Source organism: Taudactylus pleione, unplaced genomic scaffold (assembly GCF_031769625.1).
Source record: "Taudactylus pleione unplaced genomic scaffold, aTauple2 ptg000391l, whole genome shotgun sequence".
Taxonomy (NCBI): domain Eukaryota; kingdom Metazoa; phylum Chordata; class Amphibia; order Anura; family Myobatrachidae; genus Taudactylus; species Taudactylus pleione.
In genome coordinates this window covers 7359858-7381642 of record NW_028284792.1, presented here as the reverse complement: position 1 = coordinate 7381642, position 21785 = coordinate 7359858, and the positions used below count along the sequence as shown (strand labels likewise).

General features: G+C 39.9%; 1 protein-coding gene across 9 annotated transcripts in view; it reads left to right on the top strand.

The window, feature by feature from the left end:
- Positions 1 to 21785, top strand: part of LOC148507552 (merlin-like) — a 170513-nt gene that overhangs the window by 122198 nt on the left and 26530 nt on the right. For all 9 annotated transcript variants that reach the window (XR_015869701.1, XM_088445924.1, XM_088445925.1 and 6 more), the window contains 5 exons: positions 5686 to 5768; positions 8158 to 8233; positions 14944 to 15081; positions 16013 to 16087; positions 17945 to 18058. Coding sequence is in view for 8 of the 9 variants with exons in the window: in XM_088445924.1 (XP_088302050.1) it covers positions 5686 to 5768; positions 8158 to 8233; positions 14944 to 15081; positions 16013 to 16087; positions 17945 to 18058 (486 nt within the window). In the remaining variant the exon portion in view is untranslated. The remainder of the gene's footprint in view (positions 1 to 5685; positions 5769 to 8157; positions 8234 to 14943; positions 15082 to 16012; positions 16088 to 17944; positions 18059 to 21785) is intronic.

Sequence of the window (21785 nt, the reverse complement as noted above, 5' to 3'; positions counted from 1 at the left end):
AAAAATGCTGTAATCTGCACTGTGCACGTGCAGCGATTGAATTGCGAATATGCTCAAACAGAATTTACTCGCAAAGTAAGTGACAGGTAGTCAATCTTTTTTGGAGGTAATGGGGGAGTGTTTAGAAAAACGCAGGGATGTTGGACCATTTAAACACTGTTTTCGGGAGGTCAATAAATATGTTACTGCATTCTTGCTTGCAGCAGGAGAACCCTCTGTGTATCTGGAGACCAGCCATGTCTGCAACAGCTGAGACTTAGGCTGGGTACACATTAGACGATAAATTGGACGATTTATTGTTTTGAGCCAAAATGGAATGACAAATCGTCCACATCATCTAATGTGCACCATACTTGCCTACAGGGGTGTATCTAAGGGTCCGAGCGCCCATGGCAAAGTAAGGGACTGGCGCCCCCCATATTGTAATTATGGACAGCTCACTCTGCAAAAGGGGCGTGGCCTTGTGGGGAAGGGACGTGGTCACGCATTAACTCCCCCAATTAAAATTGCACCACACATTACTGCCCACTACTCGCATTACACTGCAGCAGTTTATGAATATGGCGCTGCTAGAGTATGTACGTTATGCCACACAGAGTCCATTCAAGTAGTACCCCTTATAACACATTATGCCATGCAGTAATTCCCCTTACACATTATACTATGCAGTAATGCCCTTTACACATAATGCCCCATATTGTAATGCCTTTACACATAATGCCAAGTATCATAATTCCTTTACACATAGCCACAATTTGTAATGCCCTCTCCCCCCTCCAGTGACTCCCTTATCCTTTCTCTCGCCCCCTCCAGTGACTCACCTGCTGCTGTACCTCCAGGTGTCCCGGGTCTTCTCTCCCCCCCCCCCAGCGCATTGCGCGGCAGCGTCGACGTCACAGAGAGTGCCGCACCGGCATTCTGGGACTCGGGAGGCAGTGGGTGGGAGAGTGAGTGGCCATCATGACTCCGCCGCCGCGTTGGTCTCAGATGGCAGGCGGGCGCCGTGCACCATCTATTTAGATGGCGCACTGGCAGGGAAACTGCTCTTCTCCACACTGTATGTTTATGCACGGCCCGACGTCATGACGTCACCGCCGCTCTCTGATCCTATTGGTAGAATAGCAGGGGAGGCGGAGCTGGGGGACAAGATGCAGGTTCTCCCAGTCAGGCAGAGGTAACGCATTCCTGACTGGGCGGGCAATGACTACATTAAAAAACATGGCAGCCCGGTGAACTACTATGCGATTCTACCCCTTGGCCATGTGTGGCACCGCTGGGCGGCGCCCCTACCTCGGCCGGCGCCCCTGGCGAGTGCCATCCTGGCCAATGGGTAGATACGCCCCTGCTTGCCTACTTTTGAAAAAGCATTTCAGGGAGATTGTGAAAGCAGCATCTATGAGCGCGTGTTACAGTGGGTGTGTACTGATAAATCTGAGAGGCGTGTCCTAAACCTGACTTACAGCCAAATGTAAACCAGCCCAAAAGCAGTTAGTAAGATCTGTTTGTTGATGAAAACACACTAATACTTTTCAGAAATTCATAGGGATCATTGGCCCTCATTCAGAGCCGTACGCTCTGAGCAGAGCGCACGCTCTGCATGAGGGCCGGGCTCCTTTTTCATGGAGCGTCCTCCTGGACGCTCGTATAGCTGTGGGTCACCACCCACAGGCTATACGAGCGTGCATTTTGATGGCCGCGATGGTCGTGACCATCGCGACCATCGAAATTGCGAGCCGGAGCCTGCGGTTGAGGTTTTCAACCGCAAGCTCCGGAGTGATTTTGGCTCTATCAGAGCCAAAATCACTCCCACTGACATCACTAGTGATGTCAGTGGGCCGGCTTCTGACGGGAGGCGTTCCCGTGGGAACGCCCCCGTCAGGGAGGCACGCCCCCGGCACGCCCACCAAAGGGGGCGTGCTGTCAATCAACATTGACAGCACGCCCCCTTTGATCGGACACAACAAGCGAAGGAAAGTCCTTCGCTCGTCGTGTCTGGCGCATGCGCACGACGGAGCTCCCTCCGTCGTGCGCATGCTCAGTGCAGACCATCGACCCACTTGCGAGCGTACAGCCGCTCGCGAGTGGGTCTGAATCAGGCCCATTGTGCCTTATAATAACCAATGCAAGGAAATGACACTAATGATCCCATTTGAATGTATATATCTCTGTTTTTTAATATAACAGCTTCATAATGGGGGTAAGGATGAAATGAGGGAGATTGCTAGACTCTTCAGGGAGAGGGAGATTGCTGCTATTTCAGGGAGTCTCCCTGACAATGAGGGAGAGTTGGCAAGTATGATGTGTACGCACTATTGCATCGTTCCTCGCATCTTCTAATCTAGTGTACATGCACAGCAGATGAGAAGATATCTTTAGCGATTTTGTGCAAATGATGTGATGTGTGCGATCAACCAGGCGACCAGGCGGTCTGTCGTTAGGAGCAGTACTGCAAAGAGCTAAAATGGCGTTTTGTTTGTATACCCTTATAGAAAGTACTGCCCATTATTTACATTTTGCAGCAATCGTTGAGGGGGTCATCTGGTGTCTAAAAAGCAAACTTTGGCAATTGCATTCCGTGAGATATCTCAGCTGCGATGGCATTTGCCTCCATCTTTGAATCAGGCCCAGTAATTGCTGCAACTTGAGTCTTTTCTATTTCTGCAGTGCGCTGTTAGTTTGAAGTTGTCTGATTTTTTTGTCTAATGTAATTTATTATTTTTCTCTTTGTTTCTGTGTCGGCCTGGGGAGTGTATTTTAGTGTTAGCTTTAGTGTTATTTTTTGTTTTGCATCACAGACCACCTGAACATTCATGGAATAGGTGTGATGTCTATTATATAATTGCACACTATTCCTGGGTGGTCTCATCCCTATGTGCGTGCAATCTATAGGTCCCAGGATATTAGGCATGCCTAAGAGACTATAGAAAGCTACCGTAAACATCATGCCAGGGGCGTTTCTAGAGAGGAGGGGGCCCGTGTGCAGTTTCCAAAGCGGGCCCCTTTCTCTCTGTTCGGCGGCCGGCAGCGCACTGAGCTGTGCGCGTCCATCGCCGGAGTTATAGACTCTGGGCACTAGAGTGAACCCAGAATCTATAGAGTATGCGCTGGTCACCGGGAAAATGGCCGTGGGGGCCATTTTCCCTGTACTGCGCATGCACAAATGATGGTAAAATGGCCATGGTGTCCATTTTCCAGTTGTTTTTACAGCGCCGGACCCCCGCACCGATGTGGGACTCTGGAGAGGTAAGTAATACTGTGGGTGCAGGGTGTGCGGTGCGGGGCCCCCCTGGACCCAGGGGCCGTGTGCCCCACACACCCTGGATACGCCCCTGCTTCATGCCACTGTGACTCCTGGCTGAGAAGCAGATGTAGGTGTCGCTGAGTCGGATGTTAGCTGCCATGACCTGGGTGAGGTGCCTGCTAAATGTTGGCTGTGCTATGTTCATCACCTTCCCAGACACTAACTTGAAAGGAACTAGTGGCAAAATAATGCAGATCACACAGCACCTTGTTCAGGTCTGATACAGCACATGACCATGCAGTGTCTGGCTCAAGCTGTGTTGACAAGGTCATACAGCATTATTATGTTGGAATGGCTGAGGCGGAACATCTGTATGACCTCACCAGTAGACAATGAATTGAGGTTTAACTGATCACGGAAGAACCTAGGTCTGCATAGGCTCTGGGGTACCTCCAGAAGCTTCTGCAGTTCATCTAATTTGCCTCCTGGGTCTCTTCAATCAGGTGGTCATTTGTATACTGCAAGAAATTGGACAGCATTGCATAGCCGTGATTAGCCATGATTCCTACAGCCTCAGTCCACCACATGGTTGTATCCCTTTTTATAGCCATCATAATGAAGTTTCAACTAATAGAATGGATTTTAGAACCTAAAATCTCCTGTCTGTTATTAGTCTATTATTTTGGTGTTGGTTTTGATTTTGATTTGCTCTATTTACAAAATAACTGTTAGAAGATCAGGGGATCCTGTAGTCGTCCAAGTAAATGTATCGATGTTTGGTTGATTTTCTGTGTCGGTTTTATAATCGATTTTATAGTCGGTTTTTGCTTTTAGTAAATCTCCGATTTGCAAAAATTAATGAAAAATTTACTACAAATAGGACAAAAAACAAAATCAACCTTCAGTAAATATTCTGCACCGTATTCTGATTTTCCTAAGCATAGACTGGAATTTAAGACCTTTATGTATTGAGTGTAAGAATTTCAGAATTTAGGACAGGAGTAGGTAATAAAGCTACAATGTAACATGCAATTTCAACTGTTAAAATTATCAGGAATTTATAAGACATAAATTGGGGTGAAATCTAAAATTATTGGTTTCCCATGATTCTCTCACCACTGTTTACAATGTCCAGGTAAACATTTATATAGTCCAGGGGCATCTAACCATTTGTCTAAGAGTGCCATATTAAGAAATTACTTTCTTTAATTGCCTCCCAGCAATTAACACCAAACACTAAAACTAATAAAAAATTGAAATAAACCATAACACCATTCACTGTCAGCTTTTCTGCTCTTCTTTTTTTTGCAGTTGTTATTATGATGTTAGTGATCACAGTTAAACTAAAAATAAAACCAAAAACACAATTTACAGCTGCTAAATGAAAGTGATATATTCAGCATAAGCAGCTGCTATGTTCATAAGCAGGCATATACCACCTCTGTCCAGAAGAATCCCAGATGGGACCCCTAATATAGTCCATAGACTCAATATAATAATGACCAAACTAATATGAGTTTATAAGGTTATTGTCTAGCTATGTTCATAATATCCACTTTTCAGTTAAGCATTAATTGTAGTTTATGCCATTTAAAAGTGACAGATGCCAAAATCTCCATGTTATTACTGTGTTAATATTGTGTTTTCCAAGTAAACCTATAGCCTGTTACTTTTATATATGAAACTTCATTTGAATTGATTCGTTGATGACTTCTAATTCACCAATTCTTTGGCTTCTCTTCCTCTTGATTTTTCCAAAGTAGCATGAATACTGAGAAGGCTATTATCAGCTAAAGCTGGGTACACACTATACAGTGTGTTTACTCAGCAATGGAACAACGCAATGTAAGGATATATCACGCGCAATGTATACACACTACATGATCTAGAGTACAGCCCGTGATGTATCGTTACATGCTGCTTGTATCATCCTGGCTGCTGTGCAGCACAGCAGATGGAATTATGTGATGAACCACCATGGTGCACGCATGATTGGGCATACACACTATATGATATGCACAATATATATCGTTCCGATCCCCATCGGAATGTTATATTGTATATATATATTTTATAGTGTGTACCCAGCTTTTGCTGCTTAAAAAAAAAGAATATATACAACATGGGGATAATATTGTATTCCAAAAAAGTTAACAAATATTTGTTCATTTAGGGGAGTTTTCAGACTCCTTTTGTAGGGGCAGCAGATAATCAGATAGTATGTAATAACAACAACCACTAGTTTTATATTTGGTAGCGCCTGATATTGTTGTGGGTTTTATATAAAATAATATGACCCAGCCATAAAAGTCATATAAAAAATATATTGTATATAATTTTCAAAAATTGTCTATTTGACAGCTTTCAGTTCCTATGAGCTAGATTATGAGATACAATATTATACAAGACAGTGTATAAACATATTTTACACATGTATTTCTTAGGTCCTGCAGCAATATCAGCTGACTTCTGACATGTGGCAGGAGAAAATAACAGCATGGCATGCCGGGCACAGAGGAATGGATAGGTATGTTAACAAAATGTTCTGAATGGACAAGGAAATAAAATATGCTTTCACTCCTATTTTTGCTGTCTGCATATATCTCTAGGCAATCCCTATAATTTGAATATTTACGCCCATTTCTTATGCAGGAGAATTGCTGTCTGTTACTGGAAGTACTCATTTTGAACTTGGATATGTTCATATATAGCACTGGCATTTTTAGGAGGTGGGGGTTTAAAGTTGTTGGGCATCACAAAAATGAAGAAATATTGGCTAAATCTTGCTAACAAAATAAGTTAAACAATTTGTACCTGTGACATCACTGGGGTTTTGCAGATTTGGATTAGGACCCTCGGGTTAGCTTTGTATGTGAGAGAGTGGTGGAAGCTTGAGGCCTTAATAATGCTCCTACTCACCAGACCTCAACTTGAGGGTATGAATGGGTGCTTGAATTAACAGATATAATAAAGTCTTTAGAACAATACTGGAAAGAGTGCTGGAAGCACGACAGGTATAGTCTCTTGATGATACTGTACTCAGAATTGTAGTGTACAGAGACAGGTAGTCGATGACCACAGTGAACTGCTTATAGTACTGGTATCAGTCTGCAGGAGATGATGATACTGGAGTGCTGAACAGCACTGATAGATGGATGCACCAGCATGTAGAAGGACACCTGCTGGAATGGGTGTGAAGTGCAAAACAGCCCAGATGGTAGATGCTTGGGATGAATGTGAACTAAATCTGTGGAGGAAGCACTTATACGCAGGTAGTTGGTGCTAAAGTTAGTATGCACTAAAACGCAAGACACTGTAAGCGGAGTCAAATGCAGAAGAACTTTTTAAGTGCAGGATACTGGAGGCTGAGTCAGATGCAGGTGCACTTTGTAAGTGCAAGATACTGGAAGCTGAGTCAAATGCAGATACTGGAACAGAGCTGGCAGCCACTGCAGTCAGGATACTATTCACATGGAGAAGAGTATTGTTATGAAAATGAGCTAGATTTTTGAAATAGTTTCAATAGGGTGGTCCAACGCCTATTGGACAAGCAGGTCATGTGAGCACAGCTGCTGGAATCCGGTTGGCAGATAATAGTCATGTGGACAAATCCAAGATGACTGCACCTATGCTCCGCAGTGGAAACTGACAGGAGCTAAAACGCCAGGCAAGCAGCAGTAGTGCAAGCGCAGGTCTTCAGAAATGCCAGAAGTGACCAGAAATGGCATGTTGGGCAGTGACGTAACACAGCCGGTTCAGGTAGCTGGGGCGAAGACCCCGCTTTGGGGCCATGCCAGGCTGTGTTACATACCATATAGTTTATAAAAAATGTGAGGTGGCATTTGACAAAATTAAGGAACTTGCTCTGTGATGTTTACCATTATACTCTGCCAATTATACTCTACCAAAATATTTTCCCTATGTACATAACTACCACTAAACAAAGTATACTATGCATAGTGTTATGTTTTTAAACATCTATAAACTCCCATTTGGATGTCATCTGTAAAGATTCTAAATATTTCTTGTTCTTCTGGGTTTTAGGAATAAATCTTATCTTGCAATGTCTCTACAATAATTTATCCTAGTTTACCAAGGTATTTTCTTGGTCTGTGCTGTGTGTAATGCAGAGTGCAGTTTTTCAAACCTAAAGTGAGTTGGTAGAAAAATGAGAAGAAAAAAGATATTCGTTCAAAATTATGAAATCACAATTACAGAAAAACACATAGCAATATTTTTCGCTTATCCAAGCTCAAGTGTAATCCACACCAGAGTCTAATTTGGCCACATATCTAGGTGACTAAGCAGCTGGGTCTGTGTGGGTTGTCAATGTCACTGGGACCAGTTAATGCTGTCAGACGATAACTAAATGCATTGACCAATTTGTTTTCTTACTACATGTTCTAAAATGTTAAATGAGGAGCCAAAGAATTACAACCTCATCTTTTTTTGTACCATACATGCTGTGATATCAGGTTAGATATCCTGTATAGCAGCATGCAGGGTTCTAAATACTAAATGTTCTTGTGAGTTACACCTTCTTCTCTTCAGACCTTGGTCCAATTAAAAATGTAATTAACATTTGTAAAGCCAATGCTCCTATAGGAACTTCAAGAATAAGTAAATTCAGTGACTGACAATAATAAATATATATATATATATATACACACTGTATATTAATGTAGTTGAATAGTAGAAATGAAAGTACAGGAGTGCTTTTGTTTAACTAAATAACCCCTCTTGCTTTCTTTTACTCCCAAGCAGCCAGCAGGTTGCCATGTTAGGAATGAGAAGCTTCTCTAACAGAGCAGACAGAGAGTGAAGAAAGAGCTCCTCCGATTGGATATATAATTTATGAGTTGCACCATAAACCATTAAACATTGATTTATTTTCCACATGGTTTATATTCCTATAGGGACGACGCAGAGATGAATTACTTAATAATTGCACAAGACTTGGACATGTATGGCATGAACTACTTTCCAATATCAGTGAGTGACTACTTATTTATTAATATAGTCTAAACTGACAAATGAAAGTGTATACAGTCTGCCCTGATTATAGCATGGAAATGCATCGACTTGCTAGAACCCATTTTATAGAGCCTACCACAGTATAAATTGAAGGAGATATACAGTACTAGGTGAAAACAATACCAAATCCAGGAGCATTATATACCTTGTCAAGGAAAGGACATGTGTAGTTCCTTCTGGGATGCCCATTTCTCTCTTAGGGGGAGATTTATCAAATCTTGGAGAGCAGGGATGCAACTAGGGGGGGCTAGGGGTGCACATGCACTGGGTTCCGTACTTGATGGGGGTGCTGAGGAGACAGGGGGTCCGGATGGATGCAGGTGTTGATTTGGAGCTGTCCACAGCAGCCCTTAAGAGAGTGACACAGCGCTGCAGTCATTCTAAGGTAGCGCCGTTCGCGAGCTAATAGGAGCTCATGGACCGGCAGCCTATCAGCAGTGGCTGCCGGTCTGTGAGCTCTGATTGGCTTGCGACCGGCGCCACATTAGAGTGACTGCGGCACTGTATGTCTCAAGGGCTACGGATGGCTGCCTGCCACTGCTACTCCAAATCAACACCTACTGATACAGCCACACCATGGGGCAAGGAAAGAGGCTGCTGGAGCGGCTGAAGGAAGGGTAAGAGGCTGCTAGAGGGGCAGGGTGAGAGGCTGATGGAGGGGGAGGGGCATAATGTGCTATAAGGGACATTACTGTGTGGCATAATATGTAAGGGGCATTACTGTGTGCCATAATGTGTAAGGGACATTACTATGTGGGATAATGTGCAAGGGGCATTACTGTGTGGTATAATGTGCAAGCAGCATTATACTGTGTGGTATAATGTGCAAGGGCATTACTGTGTGGCATAATATGTAAGGGGCATTACTGTCACGAAGCCACACACCCTTTTCGGGAATGCATTCTTTGTTTTTTGTGTTGAAGGGGGGGGAGGGTCGCCAAATTCCTGTTTTACCCTGAGTGACAAAAATCCTAGTTTCGGCCCTGTGGAGAGAGATAAAGTGGAAACGTTGCTAATAAAATCTAATCTGCTTCTGTCATTTTTCTAGCACAGCCTGTAAAATTACAGAAGCTTATAGGGTGGTACTTTATCTCTCCCCAAGACCTGATAAATTTCCCCCTTGTCCCATAGAAGCTCCACCTTTCAATTTTTCATTTAGGGAATGTAAGAGTTTCATTTATATGCATTTCTTTTATATGTGTTTGCCATCTTAGAGTGGGAGTACTACGTCACAAAGTCACCTCTGTCAAATAAATGTCATCTGTCATGAGAGGAGGTACTTGCTCACCTCTACCATACAACATTGAACAAGTCGGGATGCAGTCAGGCTACCGGTGGGCGCTATCCTGACAGGGGACTAAAGATAGGCATCGAAATCCCGATGCTTATCATTAGCCCCACTGCAAAATACCGACAGCGGCATGCCGAACGAAGGTAAGCTGGGTGTCTTAGTGTTTAGCCGCGCGGGGAGGGTTAGGGATCCCTGGGGGGACTTAGGGTTAGGCACCCCCCGGGAGGGTTAGGTTTAGGGTGTGGGGAGGGGGTGGTTAGGTACTAAAAGGGGGAGGTAAGGGTTAGGCACCACTAAAGGAGGGCTAGGCTTAGGGGAGGGAGAGGGGAGGGATAGGTTACTTACCAGCCCCAGTCTGGAATTAGGTCCGTCGGGGTTCCACTGTCGGCATGTTATCTGGCGGCTATGAAGCCGCCGGCATTAAATACCGATTCCAAGTCAAGGCTGATGTGTACTTCTCCGTGCTACATCCAAAATAGTGTTCTCAAAAAATCCATGCTATTACCAGGACACACAGGTTATGAAATATTTTGTCACTTTCTTCTCTCCAAATATTTAAAACAAGCTTAAACCATCTGTTCACTTGGGCATGTAGCTGCAATTATGTGTCGTTTTGGAACTTCCAAAGTCTTCCATTTGAAATCTTGAAACTTATTGTTTATCATGTGAGTGACTGCTGATTACACAGTCATTTAGATAATGTTATGCAATATTTTTTATAGAGTGCTTATAACAAATAATTAGATAAAGAACTTGTACATTAAATATGATGGACTCTTATCAGGTGACCATGACAGACTGACATTTTCTAAAACTCTAAAGTGCCCATGCTGCTTGTTGTGGGTTTAGGTGTTGTACTGTAGCCGATAGAAATAGTGACTGGAAGTATTGCTCCAGCTAACAAATCCGTTCACTTTCTAAAATTAGTTTTACAGCCGGAAACTACTAATCTCCAAATCATGGCATAGTTTTTCTCTGCAGGATGAATTATTTCAGAAAAGGAGACACAAGGATACTTTATGTAACTGAAGAAGGGTTGAAAGGAATATGGGCGATGTGTTACTAGAGGTGATAAAGAAAAAAAATTCCTAAATAATGCATACACGTTAAAGAATCTAAAGGGCATGACAGGGTATTCATAAATCCCATTCTGATTATTAAAGGCTGTTTTACACTCATTCCCCTTCCTTTATCTGGATTAAATTATGAGCCCCTTGTAAATCTAATAGTTCAGATAACAAATGAAGAGAATCATGTTGGGTCTGAGAAAAAGGTCATAGTAACAGGAGAAGATTTTCTTTTTTAATAAACCTCTTTCAAGGTTTTGTTTAAAATGGGTTTGGGAATGGACACTTGGCATATATAGTTCAAGATTTGGGGCATGAGGTCAATGGCACTTTCCTAAGCAGAGTGAGGTGGCAAAATACATTGTATTACCGAAAATAATGAGTAGGAAGAGACAAAAGACCTCATTCAGAGTCGGTCATAAGCGGCCGCTCGGTCGTACACCTAACAATTGAGAATCAGAAACAAAAACAATCGCACGGCCGGGCTATCGCAACCAAAGTGACGCCCATACATGAACAAAGCACCTCCTCTAGCTAACGAGTGATAGCAGCTAGCAATCGAGTCAATCATTGTCAGTCGCTATATGTTAATTTTCTTCTGCTGGTTACGGCCGCTTGTGTTGTGTGCAAATGACATAAAAAATTTACAAAAAAATGCATATAATAAGCCATCCCCATGAAATTTATTTATTCTTATTATTCGCTAATGCTAACGCAACTGAATCAATTACAAGCCAATTAGCAGCGTTATTAGCTTCAACAATCGATTATTAGCTGCTTGCATTGTGTGGCACAAAATAGAAACATCAATCCTAACATCAGTCACATTCGATAGTAACGATTGTACTCTGGTGCTTGAGAGAGCACGTACCCAACCTTAAGCTGTACGATCAGCCAGGCCTCTAACGTGCCTGCAGAGTGACGTTTTACTACTTCCGGCCTTCTATGCCGGTCTTCACAGTAAATTTATGTACGCCCCTGAAACGCCCTGAAAGCTCTGAGGAACGCCTGCGTTTTTAGACCACCACCCCCGTCAACACCCACAAACGGCCTTTCATGTCAATCAACTCTCGGAAGCCACTTCCTGCTAGTAAGCCTACGATCGACAGCATTTGGATCGCGAGGTCTCGTACGCACATGCGCACAACTAACCGTACGCATGCGTGGTTTGGAAACATCGGATGCGTACGACCGAGCAGCCGCTTACGACCGACTCTGAATGAGGTCCAAAATAATTTCCATAGATGCCACAAGGAAGAGTTGAAGCAAGAGAACCTTCATGAAAGAATTTGCCATAGTTAAGCTGTGTACACACCTTTGATCACTCTTTTGATGTGATGTTTCGAACGGAAGTTCCGTCCATAGTACCAATACACACGTACATATCTATTCAATCGTACTTGCAACCTGCATTCGCCGACTGCCAAAATATTGAAAGAAGATTAGTGTACCACTCACAGAGGTGGCGCTGCTGCTGGTGTAGAATCACAAGAACAGTCAGAAGAATGGTCAAAGGCGCATACACACAGTACCGATACGGCCCTGTCGAGTCGGATAAATATTTAACGGCACATAAGATGCGATCCTTCGATTCGTCCAATTTTCATCCAACAAAACATGATGGAAGATGCATACACACACTTGCGATATCACAAGAACAGGTTGAATTTGAAAGAAAGATTGTATAGGTGTGTATACAACTTTACAGTCCAAGACATGGATATGCTTCTGTAGTCAGGGCAGAGCCAGGGCAAGGTTTCCCGGCACCCTAGGCAAAACTTCAGCCTTCTTCTATATGTATATAAATACTGTATATTTACATATATACACATATACAATTACATATACGGTATATACACATATTTACATACATATATATACACACACACCTACATATATATATATATATATATATATATATATATAGATATAGCACAATGGTAGTTACCGCACTCACATCCAGTGGTAATGCTACAGGCAGGCTGCTCAACTAAAAAAAAACAACAGGTGCTCCATGTAAATATCCAAAGTTGGCTCAAATTTAGCCATAGAAGGCACTCACCACAAAGTCCAGAATGTAATCAGTCCAGTTTAATAGAAAAGTTTAAGGTACTTATCACCATACTTTGTTGTCGACGTTTTGACCCCTCAGGGTCATTATCAAGACAGGTCACCTCAGACATCCATCCAGCATGCTGACAAAGGCATACTGATAATACCACCAGAGCTCCCTTATAAAGCATCTATAATCACCATTTAATCATAATCACCATTTAATCATTAGGGAAATTGTAAATACCAAACACCTGCGAGTGACACTTCATTCTACTGGCTTATCAGGCCCGTGCACACCTGATACAGAGAAGGACATTAGACATACTCACAAGTGGCAGGCAGATTGTATCCACAGCAACAGACTATACAGAAGCCGGGAACAGCGGACGCCGCGCATTATCACTTCCGTGTGTGAATCACAACCGCAAGTGCGTGCGCTAACCGGAACTACATCAGCGCTACTGCTGTAACTAGGTAACCATTCTCGCTTGCGGGTCATAGCTTAAATTCTTTCCGGAGATTACCGTATGCAGTAGCACAATCTAAATAAAGTACTAAATCATTCTAAGCACGGCAATTTAGGGTACCAGAAATACATATCATAACAATAGCGTATATATAAGGCTACATAAACGCTAGTTGGGGATTCTAAAGACGCAAAAGCAGGGAGCTCTCATAGTGTACACAAACCAATGACAGAAAAGTGATTAATCCATAAATAACACCAATTAGACATACATAGACATTAACATTTATAATAATACTTAAAAAAGATATATATAGAGCAGGTAACACTGATAACCTATAATCAGCGGCCCCTATATAGCATAATCAATAGCACATTGTGTTCCACGGATGGGCGTTCTATATCTCCGTGATCTGGGTGGTCGACGACCACGGAAATCACCACTATCACCAACCAACCATCGGTATACAGTGTGTTTTTTGTAATTTGAATGAACAGTATCCAATTTTTTTCTCTTAAACTGTAAGAATTCCTGATGATATAAATCAACTTGGGACCGAATCTTCTCGATCCATGGCTCAGTTTTGTCACTAGTCAGTTTCTTAAGATGCAACCCCTTGAATGTCTCAATACTCATGCTTCGACATTAATCCACCTTTCTGAAGCAGCAAAAAGATTTTACATGCAGGTTTTGATGATAAAAGTCATACTTAGAAATTATGCTATTATTATTATTATTATTATTATTATTATTATTATTATTATTATTATGTGTTTGAATGAAACACAAAATGTGAAGGAATAATATAGTAGTTCAACTGGGCATACCATTTTGAAAAATAGACAACCTACCACATGATGAAGGGACCCCTTTGTGTATTTATGCCATCATTTGGAAGATCTGGGTATTAGAATTCCACCATCTTTGGATTTCTTAACACTTTCTATAGTATACGGTGTTGTTTGGAGATCACCAGACAATATTTCCTAATATTCTTGCGAATCCAATAAAAAACACCTTTTGTCACTTTATCTTTGCCTCTTGAGAAGAAATAAGCATAATAATGCTTTTTTTAGGGAAATTCAATCATATATATATATAATATATATATATATATATATATATATATATATATATATAAAGCTATAATGTGTGTGGGTATATAAATAAGTACTGATATTAATATTACAATGTGACCAGCCCAAAATGTACTAAAATAGGCTTGGCAGTGGGGTTAAGCACTTTTATTGATCCTTATAGACTTGATGATATATCACTATCTTAGAATGAATTTGGCAGCATGACTATTATAAATAATCAAATATTTTCCTGTTCCACATTGTATTGGAATTGCTTGGCCAGATCCCAATGGTGCCCACTGCCATGGAGGGAACAGGAAAATAGAATTTAAATCATGCTTAAATGTAATTTTATTTTTATTGGATCAGGGAACGGCAGTGGACACAAATTTTCATATGCCTAATTGCTTCCTATTTTTAATTTTTACTCATTCCACATTGCTGTTTATGCATAGGCGGCCAGCTATAAAACAAACTTTGGAGGAGAGACTGGTAAGGGGATTTGATACAGTGATGAACTATTTCCTCTCCACTCTAATGAGGTATTAACCCAAGGGTGTCTGCTGCCATATATGAAAATAACCTTACATGTACGTTTGATATAAAATTTCTATTACATTGACAACTTATATGTTACATCTAGTAATGGATAAACAGTGGTTATACCATCTAGTATTTATGCTGAACATAATTTATTTTTCATTTACAGGAAGCTAAGAATGACTCTGATATTCTACTTGGTGTGAACGCAAAGGGGATCCATATTTACAGTAAAAATAATAAAATATTGCCATTAGAATCTTTCAAATGGAGTGACATCAGAAATATATCGTACAATTACAAGAAAGTGAGTTAATATACTGTATATTATTATAATATAATAATATAATGTTACTTGGATAGTAAAAATGTTATATTCCCATTGGCAAATAGTAGCCAATATGGTTAGTGGCATAGCTATATATAAAATCACTACAAAAAGATTTTAAATAAAACATGAGTGATAAATCAAAATAAATAATTATGTGAACTATTAACAGGATCAAATATTTGATTAGCAATATTTGTAATTGCTTTCCCCTTACTCATTTTAAAAGAGTTAAATGGAGATACGTATGAGTGTATATATATTAGGAATGGAATTTTACCGTTTGTTAAAGTTGTAGATGAGGTTGATGACCAGTGTCCCTCTATTAGAGTATAAAAAATGGAGTTGCTCCTCAGAGTGAATATAAGGGACAATGTACAAGAAGAAGGGACAGATACTCTATAGTGGGGGCACACTCCTAAATATTTATACTCCAGTAAGTTAAAATATAATTTTTAATTCAAAGCAAAATAACGTAATTGAGGAACTAGCATTATACTGATATGGTTTACACAAGAAGGAGAAACATCATAACAAACTGATAAATGTTTGCAAGCGATGCATGAATATTGTGTATAAATAATTAATTTGCGATTGGCCATGTTAGGACAATACACTTTTATTTTGGAATTGGTGATTTTATATTTCTCTTTACAGCTGCAGTTTTGATGGACATGGTTTAGAAGTATGAATGAGAAATGTACCACTGCATATACACTGTACATAACATTAACTTATTTCCTAAATGTGGAATGTACATTACCATTCATAATTTACAACTTAATAAACCTAATCACATGTATGCACTTCTCGCTTTGAAAGTTTTGATTTCTATATTATAATTTACATAAAATCCAGAACAACTGTTACGAAATCACTGTTATAATATTTATGATTACTATCATTTCAGTTAAAATTTACTCCAGTTGACAAAAAAGCTGAAGCTTTCAAATTCTATTCTAGAGACCATAAAGTGAATAAACTGGTAAGTAATTGTCATAGATAAAATTGGCTAATTATGTTAACGCAAAGCACAAATTCACATAATTTACAAGCTCCCTATGTCATATACCAGTAGAGTACATCAATGTACTATGTATATTTATATATTTCAAGATGAAAAAATAAATACATTAATTTTTCCTGTGACAGTGCTGCTGTATCATTTGTATCCTGCCCCTTGTGAGGTAATGAATGGTTAACTTGACACTATCATTGATAGGCTCAGTTTCTCACAAAGTATGGACTTTTATCAGCATAGTTTTTAGCCTTTCTGTTCCCCAAATCCCCTGGCTACAGGAGAAGAGGGTGCATGTCCAAATAAATGATAAACCAGCAGGGAACCTACGGTATCCCAATTCATGTTTTATCCTATGCCTTTATTATATGGATGTGGTCAGTTTGTTGACAGTGAATATGTTAACAAATTGTGGACACAACACTGCTGACCTCAGTATGCCGACATGGTACTAATGTTAGTTGAAACCTTTTTAACCGTATTGACATTGTTACTTTACATTTGATGTTTTACGATCATGCTTAAAGAGATGCTACCAACACGGTTAAAATGCTCTAACTAACATTTGCACCATGACGTTTGCATTGTTATGTCCACATGAAGTCGGTTGACATATTCACTGTCAACAAACCGTACGTATTCTATAAATAGCAATGTATGCAAATACTCAAATTGGCCCCAATGCCAGGTCTGCAAAATTCTTAGAGTAAACAATCCTGCCAAGAGAGAGAAAAGCACACCTTGTTTTATAGGTGCTCTAATGCTGCCTCAAGCCACTACCGATAGACTTCCAGAGAATCAGCTAGCAATTGTCAATGGTTTTACCATCAACGGGGAAGGTCCAACAGCAGAAAGTCCATTTCTTTGCTCTATTGCACATGAGCAGGTGCATCTGTAATTATCAATGGTTTTCCTTGCAATGGAAAAATACCATTGACCATCAATGGTTAACCCATCGATGGACAACCCTACAATAGATACGTTGCGCACAAGCATGTTATGAATGTCTGTGCCTTCTGCAGAAGCTGTGTGGCCAAACACAGTGGAGAGCATAGCTGCTTCATTCCACAGTGGGCAGTTTGCATGTTCTCTACGTATTTCCGTGCGTTTTCTTTGGATGCTCTAGCTTCTCCAAAAATATACTGGCAGATTTATTGGCTTTCAATTAAATTAACCCTAGTCTGTGTCAATGTGGTAAGTAAGCTCCATTGGAGCAGGGGATTGGTGTGAATGACTTAATATTCTCTGTAAAAGTGGTTTGGAATATATAGGAGTGCTTCGTAATATGTAGCACTATAAACATAACTGTGAATAAATAATATTATGCAGCCAAACAGCTAATGCATTACCTGTATATATCAGTTTTATAGAAACTACAAGCTTTTAAACAAATAATAGTTTAAAGCCGCATATACACTACACAATGTGTGTATGCATCAATATCGTCATCGGCGGGCCCGGCAGGGGTGCCGACATCAGCAAGTCTATACATACTTGCCGATGCCAACCAGTGACCATGCCACGCTCACGATATCTCCAGATTGGGCTACTTGTACAGCCAACTATGGATATCGTAAATGACCAGGGCTCATCGCTGGTCATTTATTGCATACACACTGGCCGATAGTGTGAATGATTGACCGATAACGATATTGTTATTGTTCAATCGTTCCAAATATCTGCAAGTGTGTAGGCAGCTTAAGTAATTTCTTTAGTATTACTCTATGAGAGTACTAATCAATTGTATTTTTAAAAATGGTTACTGTTCACCAACATGCCCTTATTACAATGTATATTACAATCATACCATGTCATTATCACTAGATTTTGCACTTGTGTATTGGAAACCATAATTTATTCCTGACAAAAAGAAAGGTGGACTCACTTGAGATGCAGCAGATAAAAGCACAAGCCAAGGAAGAAAAAGCCAGGAAAAAGGTACATTTACAATGGTTCACTTATCCTGCAATACTATATCATATTGTCACTGAGACTTGCTTTAAAATTCATATGCATCCTAACTTTCTAAGCTAGATATGCTGTATATTGTAAGTCATGCAGCCTGCCTTATATCATATGTGCTCCAAACATACATGTTAGATTCTACAAAGATCCTACTACCCAGGGGCAGAACTATGGGAGACAATGCAGGCGCCTGCCGCCAGGCTCCAGCTCTTAAGGGGCACTTCCTCCATTGTCCACAACATATTCACCCCACTTATGGCTGTAACTATGTACCCAGAGTGTACCGGTACGGCCGCCCAGTACATGGCACCACTTCCTGGCACCTGAGAAGCCACCATGCACTAGTGGAGAGCTCCATGTCAGACCATCAGCTGCTGCCTTAGTCTCTCTATAGCCTGTCTGCATGCAAATTGCTACATTACAGTGTCAGTGGCTGTGACAGGGGGTGGCACCAAATTATAACTTGCCTCCGGGCATCTGGGATGAATTTATGCCACTGCCACTACCTACTATCAGCATAAAGCTAGACATAACATGTACTGTATGAGCTGAATGTAAAGCAAACCGCACACATATGATTGATAGCATCTGTAAGGAATAAAACATTGTTTTTTTTTATTTCTCTCAATATGTTGGGGTCTTGCTGATGTTGCTACCACTAGAAATGACTAACACTAACCGACAGGAAAAAGGAGGAATGGAAATAACTAAAATTCTTCCTGAACGAAGCCATTAATTTGATATTAAAAATCAATTTTTTTTGTTTAAGGATAGATTTTATCAACAAGTCAAATCAAAGGAATGGTAATGGGCACTAGATTTGCCCCAACATATGCCAATATGTTCATGAGCCTGTGGGAAGAAAGACACATCTGGGATAATAACATATATCAGAAATGTATAAAGAAATGGATGCATTACATAGATGTTTTATTTGTTTGGCATGGAAGTGAGACTGATTTACATAAATTTTGTGACATACTGAATACTAACACATATAATATAGTCTTAACATATGATATGACCCAAAAGAAGGTCAATTTCTTAGATTTATGTATATACACCAATGGAGACCAAATAGAAATGAAAAATTATATTAAACCAACAGATAATAATAATTATATATACCCATTTCAAGTAACCATCACCCAGTGTGGTTAAAAAGCATTCCTAAAAGCTAAATTCAAAGAGTAAGGAGAAATTGTTCTGAACTTGAGGTCTTTGAAAAACAGGCTAAGGACATGAAGGATAATTTCTTAGAAAAGGGATAGGAGAATACGATTATAGATAAAAAAATTGAAGAAATGATGGACGTGGATAGAAAAAACCTACTCATATATAAGGAAAAAAAGAAAGTGGATATGAAACAAAACATTCTATTCATCACTAAGTTCAATGGTCAATATAAGGAATTCGAAAAGATTCACATTCTGACTAAGGATCCCATTCTTAAGGAGATAGTCCCCGATAAACCGAGTTTTGTCAATAGACGTGCCGACAACCTAAAAAATCGCTTGGTGAAAGTGCCATTCCAGAGAAGAGAATAAGTCGCATTAAAACCACAGGTTTCCAAAGATGTGGAGATTGTCCTATGTGTAAGATACACAAAAACACCCCTAGGAAAGTGGAAGAAATCACCTCAAAATCGAATGGGTTGAAACTTAAAATCAAAGACTTTATGACTTGCAACAGTAAAAATTGCATATACTTAATAGAGTGCAGTTGCAATGTACAATATATAGGGAAAACATCACGTACCCTTCGAGAGAGATGGGCAGAACATGCCAGGAATATAAAAAATGGGTTTGAGAAGCCAACATCTATCAAACCACTTCAAAGCAATACATGCATGTTCTATAGATTCCATTAAACAGGTGATCGGTATTAAAAAAGTTGTAGGAAGCTGGCATAAAATGAACACCAGCACAGCATTAGCCCAAAGTGAAATGAAGTTTATTCATGACGCAAAAACTCTAATGCCACATGGACTAAACGCAGAATTTGAGATCAAATGGTTCCTATAAGGTATCTTATTAAATTCAATCATGATCACAGAGGATGATGTCCATAACATCAAGTTTTAAGTGATTATATTTTATCTGGACTTTTTTTCCCTTTTTAGATAGGTTTTTATATTTAGAATTTATATATCCATATACAATTATGTATTTTAATGTTTTATATATTTATTTAATGATTATTGAGTTGAACTTTGATCAAGTCCGGAGAATGTAGAACGGAGCCCCACTTCTGTCCATATGACACACATATATCCCCATTTCCAACTTTGCTTGTGGAACACAAACTGGAAGTCAACCACGCAATTGAAGCTGAACATCCTGTCAGCCTTGCTTCCGGCTTCACATTGGCACGCAGATCAGAAGGTTTCTTTGACACTAGAGGCTAAAAGTTTTACCTCCTAGTGCGGGTAAACTGCGGTGGAGTGGGATTGGCTGTAAAAATTACATCCCGAAACCGGAAGTGTATGTGGACTGTTTTTTTACTGATTTGATATATATATATATATATATATATATATATATAAATTAAATAACTTGGGATGTATATTCAGCTTTAGGAACACAGTGTATATGGATAGGTGTTTAGATATGTTTTAGATAAAAAAAATTAAGAAATGATGGACGTGGATAGAAAAAACCTACTCATATATAAGGAAAAATAGAAAGTGGATATGAAACAAAACATTCTATTCATCACTAATTTCAATGGCCAATATAGGGAATTCGAAAAGATTCACATTCTGACTAAGGATCCCATTCTTAAGGAGATAGTCCCCGATAAACCGAGTTTTGTCAATAGACGTGCCGACAACCTAAAAAATCGCTTGGTGAAAGTGCCATTCCAGAGAAGAGAATAAGTCGCATTAAAACCACAGGTTTCCAAAGATGTGGAGATTGTCCTATGTGTAAGATACACCAAAACACCCCAAGGAAACTGGAAGAATTCACCTCAAAATCGAATGGGTTGAAACTTAAAATCAAAGACTTTATGACTTGCAACAGTAAAAATTGCATATACTTAATAGAGTGCAGTTGCAATGTACAATATATAGGGAAAACATCGCGTACCCTTCGAGAGAGATGGGCAGAACATGCAGGAATATAAAAAATGGGTTTGAGAAGCAACATCTATCAAACCACTTCAAAGCAATACATGCATGTTCTATAGATTCCATTAAACAGGTGATCGGTATTAAAAAAAGTCGTAGGAAGCTGGCATAAAAAGAACACCAGCACAGCATTAGCCTAAAGTGAAATGAAGTTTATTCATGACTCAAAAACTCTAATGCCACATGGACTAAACGCAGAATTTGAGATCAAATGGTTCCTATAAGGTATCTTATTAAATTCAATCATGATCACAGAGGATAATGTCCATAACATCAAGTTTTAAGTGATTATATTTTATCTGGACCTTTTTTCCCTTTTTAGATAGGTTTTTATATTTAGGATTTATATATCCATATGCAATTATGTATTTTAATGTTTTATATATTTATTTAATGATTATTGAGTTGAACTTTGATCAAGTCCGGAGAATGTAGAACGGAGCCCCACTTCTGTCCATATGACACACATATGTCCCCATTTCCGACCTTGCTTGTGGAACGCAAACCGGAAGTCAACCGCGCAATTGAAGCTGAACATCCCGTCAGCCTCGCTTCCGGCTTCACACTGGC